General features: G+C 47.9%; 3 protein-coding genes and 1 pseudogene across 3 annotated transcripts; all 4 read right to left on the bottom strand.

Annotated features, from left to right (window-relative positions):
- Nucleotides 1-1113: 1113 nt before the first annotated feature.
- LOC148640654 (histone H3) lies at nt 1114-1605 on the bottom strand. The gene has a single exon (XM_088620069.1). It carries the CDS (start codon nt 1587-1589, stop codon nt 1179-1181), a length of 411 nt encoding a protein of 136 aa, XP_088476195.1. The 5' UTR covers nt 1590-1605; the 3' UTR covers nt 1114-1178.
- Nucleotides 1606-2285: 680 nt separating this feature from the next.
- On the bottom strand, nt 2286-2905 carry LOC148640653 (histone H2A). Its single transcript, XM_088620078.1, has one exon. The coding sequence runs from the start codon at nt 2727-2729 to the stop codon at nt 2343-2345; it is 387 nt and encodes a 128-aa protein (XP_088476204.1). The 5' UTR covers nt 2730-2905; the 3' UTR covers nt 2286-2342.
- Nucleotides 2906-3554: 649 nt separating this feature from the next.
- LOC148640652 (histone H1 pseudogene) lies at nt 3555-4518 on the bottom strand (annotated as a pseudogene).
- A 1802-nt stretch (nt 4519-6320) lies between these two features.
- LOC148640651 (histone H2B 1/2-like) lies at nt 6321-9377 on the bottom strand. Its single transcript, XM_088620091.1, has 3 exons — nt 8966-9377; nt 7884-8050; nt 6321-6728 (listed from the first exon to the last, which is right to left on the bottom strand). The coding sequence occupies exons 1-3, from the start codon at nt 9334-9336 to the stop codon at nt 6610-6612; spliced, it is 657 nt and encodes a 218-aa protein (XP_088476217.1). The 5' UTR covers nt 9337-9377; the 3' UTR covers nt 6321-6609.
- Nucleotides 9378-10600: the final 1223 nt, after the last annotated feature.

Below are 10600 nucleotides of genomic sequence, written 5' to 3'. Positions count from 1 at the left end.
ACAGGGTGCGGCCCTGGCGCTTCAGCGCGTACACCACGTCCATGGCGGTGACGGTCTTCCTCTTGGCGTGCTCGGTGTAGGTGACGGCGTCGCGGATGACGTTCTCCAGGAACACCTTCAGCACCCCGCGGGTCTCCTCGTAGATCAGCCCGGAGATCCGCTTCACTCCCCCACGGCGAGCCAGGCGGCGGATGGCGGGCTTGGTGATTCCCTGGATGTTGTCGCGGAGAACCTTGCGGTGACGCTTAGCGCCTCCTTTCCCGAGTCCCTTTCCGCCTTTGCCTCTTCCAGACATCTTCAAGTTATCAGTTAGTGATACAACACACACTGCTGGGCTGCAGCCGCGGCGCTTCTCTTTTCAAGCCTGAGAGCGGACCTGCTTGAGACAGGAGGCGCGCTGACACACGAGCCCGCCTCCTCTCCGACTGCAGCAGCAGCCCAGACTGCACAGGAACCTCTTCCCTGCCGGAGAGCTCTCCACCACAGCAGCACCGGAGAGGACAGACCTCGAGTATTCAATGTTTATAGCGGTGCTGTAATATTCTCGTGTAGATTTAGACCAATCTAATTCCGCGCTCAACACAAAAACACAGAATTCGGAATGGAAAATGTAGTGTACTACTGTGTATCAGGGTCATGAGCAACTGACAAAAAGCATTCATCGTTGTAGCAGTACATATTTCGTTCTCCACCCGTTTTGTATCATTGAATAAACAATCCAGCTGTTAAAAAGACCAAAATGTTTTATTTAAGGACGTCTTTTAAAACGCTTATAAAGAAATGTTCCACCTAAAGTAACTGTATAAACGTTCTTAAATCATGTCATTGCATTGTAGTGGAAGGGAGGGGTTTGAATGCCAGTCGTTCTTGTATCATTAAAATAGTCTCATGCATTTAAACACTTTCAAGTATGGATATGAACGCTGAAAAATAGATGTAGAGCAAAAGGGGAGACGTAAGTCGCTGGTTTACTGCAGCAGTGTAGTCGTGCAGGGGGGCTTTTACACGAGGGGGCAGAAAACCGCTTCTCGGTCGGGATTTCACCTATCAGCTAACCAAACGAGAATTGTGCCTCGTACAGACTATAATGGAATAATGTAACCCTCTCGAGTGTTGTGGTGGCTCTTAAAAGAGCCTTTGTGTTCAAGGGAAAAGATGCTGCAGCAGGCGGTCCGTGTCTAAGCGCGCTCCCCGCGGATGCGGCGGGCCAGCTGGATGTCTTTGGGCATGATGGTCACCCTCTTGGCGTGGATGGCGCACAGGTTGGTGTCCTCGAAGAGCCCCACCAGGTAAGCCTCGCTGGCCTCCTGCAGAGCCATGACGGCGGAGCTCTGGAAGCGCAGGTCGGTCTTGAAGTCCTGGGCGATCTCTCTCACCAGGCGCTGGAAGGGCAGCTTGCGGATCAGCAGCTCGGTGGACTTCTGGTAGCGGCGGATCTCCCGCAGAGCCACGGTGCCGGGCCTGTAGCGGTGGGGCTTCTTCACGCCGCCGGTGGCGGGGGCGCTCTTGCGGGCAGCCTTGGTGGCCAGCTGCTTCCTGGGCGCCTTGCCGCCGGTGGACTTGCGAGCGGTCTGCTTGGTTCTCGCCATCTTCCTCGCTGCTCTTCACAATCAACAGTGTAGTGAGAATCACTTCCCGCACTCGGGTTTATATGCGCAGCCAGCCCCGTCCTGATTGGTTAAAAGGGGCACAGGGGGGAGGAGGGTGTAACTCTGATTGGACGGTTTGAAACCGAGCGCGCAGCTCCTCCACTCCTCGCGGGTTTAACGGCTCCAGGTCTCTCGGTTTAATAAGAGACACAGAAAGATCGATTTTCCTTGATTTATCAACTAAAAGCAAGTTCAGGCGTTTTTATACCTCGCTACCTATAAAGTGGCAAAGGTTTTGATTACTGTTTTAGCTATAATATAGGACAAGAATAGTGACATAGTATAATACTACTATAATAATGTTAACTAATATAATTTCTAGTGTAAAAAGTGTGACTCGGGAAGAGAGCGTTGTGCTGAGGGACAAGACCACTTGAAAGACTAATATCATAATAATTGTATGAATTCAATTACAAGTACAATAAGGAATCCAGATACCTCTTTGGTTTGCAATTAAAAGGTTAAAAACGAAGCGAATATAGAAATGTTATGAACTGTATTGCGAGCGCAACGAATCGCTCTTCCATACAGCAGATTCTGGACCACGCTGCTTCACCACTGAAATATGTTAGTAAAACCGTGTAAACGCTGAAGTTACACAAGTCAACAGAAATCGCTCTTTTCAAGAGGCTGTGGGTGGCTCTTAAAAGAGCCTTTGTGTTCGGGGTCAGTCGGAGGTCTCTGCCGGGCTGTTTACTTGCTCTTGGCCGGCTTCTCGGTCTTCTTGGGCAGCAGCACCGCCTGGATGTTGGGCAGCACGCCGCCCTGCGCGATGGTCACGCCGCCCAGCAGCTTGTTCAGCTCCTCGTCGTTGCGGACGGCCAGCTGCAGGTGCCGGGGGATGATGCGGGTCTTCTTGTTGTCCCGGGCGGCGTTGCCAGCCAGCTCCAGGATCTCGGCGGTCAGGTACTCCAGCACCGCGGCCAGATACACCGGGGCTCCGGCGCCGACCCGCTCGGCATAGTTTCCCTTGCGCAGCAGCCGGTGGACACGGCCCACAGGGAACTGCAGTCCGGCCCTGGAAGAGCGAGTCTTGGCCTTGGCTCTGGCCTTACCGCCGGTCTTTCCTCTGCCGCTCATCTTGTACTGTCAAGCTTGTCTGAAGAAAACTGCTAACAATGATCACAACTTGTCTGCCGCCCCGCTTTTGAAGAGTCGCGGCTGAACGTGATTGGATGGACGGGAACAAGCTCTCCACCCAATCAGAGATCAGTGCTGCCAAGCAGCGCTCTCGGTCTCCACCAATCAACAGGCAGGAGGGAAATTCGGACTCTGAACACAGAGCGCGGCTCTGCTGCCGAGGCCGAGTGAGAAAATATGTGTTTTTCAGTTTCAACCGTATTAGCATTATTCTCATACACAGGTATATGGAATAGCGAAATGCGATTTAGCTAGCTCTCAGACGGTAAGTGGTAAAAAAACAACAATACAGTTGCATAAGAAAAGACAGAGACACAACAGGCCATGTGCAGAACAGGCGATTAGCAAAACTGCAACAGATAATGTGCAAAACACTTTGCTTAAACGGTCATTTTCATGCTTAAAAACGTATATTTTAGTGAATTTCACCACCGTCTGACTCTCAGTAACCACGCTACCTTGAGTGGAATTAAGCTCAACTCCCATAAGAATCTGGATCACCCGCCTGCGAGGGCTCGATATTGAAAAGTCACCATTGTCGCTATTAGAGTGACACATCTGTCACGTTACGTCTTTTCACATGTCCGCTATAGCTGCGAGACTAGCAGTCACGAATTGCAAGTCACACACTAATGAAAACCCCCGTGCAATGTAACAATGTAACATTTCGCCTCAACTAAATTCATTAAATGAAAAGGAGATGCAAGGAGTCACAACGCTGTTCAATGGAGATCTGGACGTTTATTTAACAAAAAGGCCTTTTTAATTCTACACCTCCTCTGCGCACCCACTCTCTACAATAGTATTTAGAATATTTACATTTGTACATTTTACCCAGCATCGCATTTCAGTATCATTAATAAAAACTACAACTCAATCCCCCCCATTGTGTAAAATAATTATTTCTCCCCCCCTATCGAGCGAACCGGCGCTTTCAAGCGGTGAAAAGGGAAAGTCTGCGCTCTCTCTCGGAAGGGCTGGTGGCTCTTAGAAGAGCCTTTGGGTTTGTAGGAAATTAACTCGAGGGTCGATCGCTCACTTCTTCTTGGGAGCCGCTTTCTTAGCTTTGGCCGTCTTGGGTTTGGCCACCTTGGGCTTCGCTGCCTTGGCTTTCTTCGGGCTCTTCGCCTTCTTAGGCGCCGCTGGCTTCTTGGCCTTCTTGGGGCTCTTGGTCGCCTTCTTGGCCGCTGCGGGCTTCGCGGCTTTCTTGGGCGACTTCTTGGCGGCCGCTGGCTTCTTGGTCGCCGCCTTCTTGGGCGACTTCTTGGCGGCCGCTGGCTTCTTAGCCGCTGCGGGTTTCTTGGCCGCCGGCTTCTTGGCTTTGGCGGCGGCGGCGGCGGCTTTCTTCACGGGCTTGGGCTTGGTCTCCGCCTGCTTCTTGTTGAGCTTGAAGGAGCCCGAGGCGCCGGTGCCCTTGGTCTGCACCAGGGTGCCCTTGGTCACCAGGCTCTTGATGGCCAGCTTGACGCGGGAGTTGTTCTTCTCCACGTCGTAGCCGCCGGCCGCCAGGGACTTCTTCAGGGCGGCCAGGGACACGCCGCTCCGCTCCTTGGAGGCGGACACGGCCTGCAGGATGAGCTCTCCCACGCTGGGGCCCGCTTTCTTGGGCTTGGCGGCGCTCTTCTTCTTGGGCGCCTTGGCCGGCGCGGCGGCGGGGGCCGGAGCGACTTCTTCTGCCATCGCTGCGTCTCTGTCTGCTGTCGGACTGTCTGCGGCTCCGCGCGCAGGGCGGAACTTCAAGGCCGCATGAGAACCGTGGAGACTCAACCGCTGCTGCTGCTGCAGCTCCGCTCCGCACAGCCCGCTCGCACTTGTGTTTTCTCCCCGCACAAAACTGCCCCGTAATCCTCACAGATACACCGAATCGATTATCAAATACATGAAGTACGGAGAAAACCCCCTGCTCTTTAATATGCAGTTGAGTTACAGATTTTTCTGTACGATCATTTTGACAGAATTGCCCAGAGTCCAACAACAGCGCACACGAAAGGCGGTGTTCAACCGGCACTTCGTCGTCTATTTCTAAAATAAATGTACGTAAAACGTCAGTAAAGAGAAAAACAAGGTGTAAATAATACAGTCGAGACCGACGGTCATGTAACACAATAAGAATGAATTCTGAAATATTTAAAACGGATGATTTATTTTGCTCTATGTTCAGTGTCATTAACACACTCCCGGACTCGCTGTTTCTAAGAAGGAGACGGACAAGTTTTGTCAAACTAGCCAGTTTTATCCCTGTGAAATTCGGAGTATTTCGAGTTTTTCCAGCGATACGCTTTTACAAAATGCTGTACAAGCGTATTCTATGGTTTTGATTATCTCAAATTTTCCAAATCAGTTATTTCAATGGCGATTCTTCAACGGGGCTTTAGTAAAGACGGCGACTCTCTACCGTCAATACCAACATTCCTGAAGCTCTTTCTAAACCTGTTACTTCGGATTGCAGTTCCTCCAGATCCTTCAGCATCGTCCCAGCTTCTCGGGAGGAGACAGTTAGCAGAAAGCCCGTGATATTACTGTTCGTACAAGACGGGCAGAAAAAAAGAATTTCAAAATGCTTAGTTTTATTTTCTTTCATCTGGCTGGTGTGAACGCCCGTCCATTCCCCAGACGTTTAAATTAAGAAGTTTGTCTCTGGGGCTCACGGTAGGGCTAATACCAATTCAACAGGAACAGGGCTCTAGGCTGGAGACATGCAGACTCCATACAGAAGGATTCTTCTAGTCGGAATTAAAATCAAGACCTGCAAGGCAGCAGTTTTAGACGCTTTATTTTGAAACCTATCTTGATAATATTTGTCAAATAGAAGACCTACACTAATACTGAATTATCCAAACGGTGTAGAAACACCCGGAGTTCTTGTATTTAGTTAATTGTCAGTTCCGCCGTGTGTGTGTGGGGGGGTATTCTCATTAATTCTTCACTCTTGCTACAGATTAATTTTGTTCTAGACCATTAGTCATAAAACACCTAACTGCTGCTGTGTGAATTCCCTTTTATAGAACAGCAATCGCTCCTTGGCAAAGAAACAGTCTAAATACACCAAACAAGTGTTGTAGTTTTTTAAACAGGAGACACTTCTTTACCCAAAGAGCTGTGGGAGAATGGAGCAAGTTGTCCAACCATGTTGATCCCCTCGCTACTCTCTACAGACAACAGGGTGAGATCTGGGTCCATTCAAAATAAGAATAAGGTGAATGAATGTAGTTCAGCACTGTATGACAGCCCTCAGATCCCTTTTCTTAAAGCCCTCAGGTCAGTAGGAGTAGGAGTAGGAGTAGGTGGCAGTAGGAGTGTCTGAGCTCTGGATCAGAAGGGGAGCAGCGCTGAGAGAGCTGTGGCCTCAATCCCTCTGCCAGTGGGGAGAGGAGCCCCTGGAGAGCTGAACCTCCTGGAGGACAGGAGCAGAAGAGACCAGCTCCTGTCCTCCCTTAGCCCCTGGGAGAGGAGGAACTAAGCAGGGCCAGAAACTCAAGGGCTGTGGTTTCTCACACAGGGAAGTTTCTGTATCATTATTACAATAAAAGCTTTATTGAATTCAATTCAATGCAATTTATTTTGATATAACGCCTTTTACAACAAGGTTGCCCCAAGGCGCTGAACAAAGCAAGTGACCATACAGGTTGTGAATACAGAACAGGAAAGACCAGAAGACAACGGAGGAGAGGAACCAAAAACTCCTCAGTAAGGAGAAAAAACCCTCTAGGGGTCCAAGGTCAACTGTCTGCCCAACCCCTTTGGGCATGCTAACATTTTATAATTAAAAAAAGGAATAAATGAATAAGTGTATCAGTCCATCCATCATGTCTTCTGTATGTCAGTACTCCATGCAGATCTCTGTAGACCAGAAAAATCCTCCTAAACGATAGCTGTATCCACGATGTCCCTCTTGGATCCATAGCAGTGATGCAGCATCCAACTCAAATGGTGCCCAGCCTGGACATGTGGGGAGGAGAATAGGATAGTTTGGTCAGAACAGATGTAGCTACCTGGTGGGCCAACACAGAGACACACAGGAGGGACAACAGTGCAGAGGGAAACATTGTGCTTTCAATGCCTGTACTGTATCCCTCAACTCTTCTGAGACCAACTACAGCACAGAATTCACAAATGGGCACACCTCCTCTCACTCTTCCCCAAACTGTTCTAAAACAAAATACAGCACACAGAAAAAATCACAACTGGACTTTCAATCCCTGAGCCTATCTCCAAACACATCGTAGACAAACTACAGCTCAGGAATCACAGCTGAACTCTCACCCCCAATTCACCCTACCCAGACTCGTCGCAGACAAAATACAAATCAAGGTCAGAAACACATCACAGCTGGAATCTCACCTCTCTCAACCTGTCCATACTCTACTGAGAAAACTACCACACATATATCACAGCTGGTCTCTCACACCCTCCCCAGACTCTTCTGAGAAAATATACAGAAAAGAAAACCATAACTAGAATCTAACTCCTTTCACCCTACCCGAACTCTTCTTAGAATCTTCTTCAATCTACAGCACAGAAATCACAAGTACAGATGTGTTGATCAGCTTTTCAGCTACAGCTAGCGGTCACATAAGATGTAGTACATTAAAACAAAAAATACTATACATTTTATATGACTGGAGGTTTAGAATATTTCTTGATGGTTTGGATATTATTAAATCCGTGCTTTTTAGAATCTCCGTACCGTTCTGACGGGGAATTATTTGTTTTAAGGAATATAGAAATGTATAAAAATAGAATAGTTTCGGACTAAAATCTCATCTTTCCAGGTTTTACGAGCCCCCAGGACGTGAGAGCAGGGAAAGACGCACAACTTCTTAGCAGCAAAACATTCACATGTGTCTGTGAGAAAACAGTTAAGTCGATATAATATCGATTTAATAACACTGCTCCTTTCTCAAATATCGGAATTGCATTTCGAGTTCGTCTCTTCCTCTGCACCATTTCTACAGTTTTTAAAACCAGCAAGGCGCACAGTAAATTAAATTAGCAAATTAAATTCACTCCTTTATCCTGCGTTCCGTTTACTATTTATTAATGACCCGACACTAAAACAGCAATCAAACAGCACGAAGAAATCATTTAACTCACCAGAGATCCACAGTTGAAATCGTTCATTTTTGTGGACTGCGGTTCTTATGTTAAAGACTTTCGCCTTGTTTTCCAGACAAGCGTGTCCTGATCTTCTCTCTCCTGCTCCCTCTGCTGGACAGTCGTGGTCTCTGCACCCAGGAGCTCTGCCCTGGTTCAGCTGTAACCTTACAAACAGGGAGATACTTTTCTCGGTCCTCTAACTGTTTCTCTGTCAAAGCAACTGCTCTTTCTCACAAGAAGAATTTGAGTATTTAATTCTATCAATGGAAAAATATTTAAATGCTTTGCAGACCCTTCACACCATAGGGTCAGTTGGACATATTTATGTTATTCATCTCGGTTTTCTATAGTAAAGACTCGTATTATAGTAATCCCGAAATTCCACAGAAAACGTCAATATCCTGCATTTTCAAAACGTACTCCATCTCAAGATAAACAGCAATTGAAAAATCAGAGCCATGTTTCGCTTCAAAAAGATCTGAAATGATTGTTTCAGGTCCGTCATGGGGCTATTGTGGAAGTTCGCCCGATTTAGACTGCCTAAAAACATGCAACCATATAATAACAGGATTTAGACGCAGTTGTACATTTCTAATCGTTAAAAGACAAACTAAAAATAAAAAGGAGAAAACATTCAAGCGGACCTGGTTGAGACACGATCCCTCCTCTTCTCCGACTCGCGCAGCAGCAGAAACATTAACCTCTTCCCTGCCGGAGAGCCGAGAGGCACGAACAGTACTGCTGTTCACGTTATTTGACGTGAAATCCCTATTAATTAGCCATAAATGATACTTCCCGAAAATGCATATTCGGATTAAACCAACAATACGCCCTTCAGACAGCTTGCAATATTGAACGCAATATGAATCTGCATAAAATACACACGTGAAATGTAGACAGAGCCTGTTCTGTCCAAAACGTTTAATAACCGCAGCTCAAACGCCCTACGGTATTTCGGATAAAGCACTAACATGCACAAACACACAAAAAGAGGTCATGACTGCTCCTTCTCGACTCTGTGGGTGGCTCTTAAAAGAGCCTTTGGGTTCGCTGATCCGGGACGGGCGGGCCGGGTTTACTTGGAGCTGGTGTACTTGGTGACGGCCTTGGTGCCCTCGGACACGGCGTGCTTGGCCAGCTCTCCGGGCAGCAGCAGGCGCACGGCGGTCTGGATCTCCCGGGAGGTGATGGTGGAGCGCTTGTTGTAGTGCGCCAGGCGGGAGGCCTCGCCGGCGATGCGCTCGAAGATGTCGCTGACGAACGAGTTCATGATGCCCATGGCCTTCGACGAGATGCCGGTGTCCGGGTGCACCTGCTTCAGCACCTTGTACACGTAGATGGCGTAGCTCTCCTTCCTGGTCTTTCTGCGCTTCTTGCCGCCCTTCCCGGCCGTCTTGGTCACGGCTTTCTTGGAGCCCTTCTTGGGAGCGGATTTCGCTGGTTCAGGCATCTTCACAAACTGCACTCTGTGAAAACAGGCATGAGAGTTCTAGACTCACAGCCCCCTATTTATAGCGCCCGCATGCAAATCAGCTCAGCTCAGCTCAGAAGGCGGCTCATTGGTCAGCTAGAGAGCTGCTCTCCTATTGGCTGCGCTCTGCGCCAATGAAATTCAAACGGGTGAGCGCCTGAGCCGCTCGCTCTGACTCCAGGCGCCTCTCTCTCCCCTCCGCCCGCGCACAGGGGAGCAGAGGACCGTGTGATCCGTTTAGCACAACCACTCTCATTCCATGTATATCTCCTACTCTAGAAAACAATGTGCTCGGTGTAAACTGCGATTTGTGCAAACTTGGAGTCAAAATAACTCTTGGTGATATTCTAGGCAATTTTAAAATCAGTTCTGAACTAACAGCATCCTATCGCAGCACTTTTGAGCAAATTAGTCTGAGCACAAGAAAACATCACACTAAACCTTTCTACAAAATGAACGTAAGCAGAAGGGCTCTTTGCAAATGGCTTTCAAGCGCTTCGGGCGTCTTTGTCTCGACCTCCCGCCGAGTCTGAGCGAACAAAGAGCTGAGCAGCTTCCTGTCGGGGCGGGGAGGGTTAGAAACTGCCCGATATCACAAGCTCTTTCTTAAAAAGACAAACCCAGCATGAAGAATAAAAAAAAACATTTAGAAGCTGAACCCTATTCTGTCCCATTATCTAATAGCAATTTACTACTACGTGCAGATTTTCTGAAATCCGACTCTCATTACGCTTATGTCTCCTACCCTAGAAAACAATGTGCTCGGCGTAAACCGTGCGATTTGTGCAAACTTGGAGTCAAAAGCACAGTTTTGGTGATATTCTAGACAACTTTAAAAGCACTTTGGAACAACCAACAGCATTTTATCGCCACACTTTTGAGCTTCAGCATTGGTTTCAAATTAGTCTGAGCAGAATAAAACTAAACACTAAACCTTTCTACAAAATAGCATGTAGGAGACTAGCTTTTGGCGAATGAAGTGGATTTCAAGCCAAGCTGAGCCGCTTCCTGTCGGGGAGGAGAGGGTTAGAAACGGCCCGATGTGATAACGGCTCTTTCTTAAAAGCCATGAAGCATGCGTGAAAAATAAAAATATTAAGGAAGTGAGCTTCATTCTTTACTCATGACCTAATTAGAATTAGTAGTAATGAGAATAAGAACTGCCACTCCATCAAAACGCTTTCAGCAATAAATTATTTCATTAGCAACCAGATCCACACTAATGTAACGATTGAAAACTCTG

Source organism: Lepisosteus platostomus, chromosome 25 (assembly GCF_059453375.1).
Source record: "Lepisosteus platostomus isolate fLepPlt1 chromosome 25, fLepPlt1.hap1, whole genome shotgun sequence".
Taxonomy (NCBI): Eukaryota; Metazoa; Chordata; class Actinopteri; order Semionotiformes; family Lepisosteidae; genus Lepisosteus; species Lepisosteus platostomus.
This window is presented reverse-complemented; position numbering and strand designations above follow the sequence as displayed.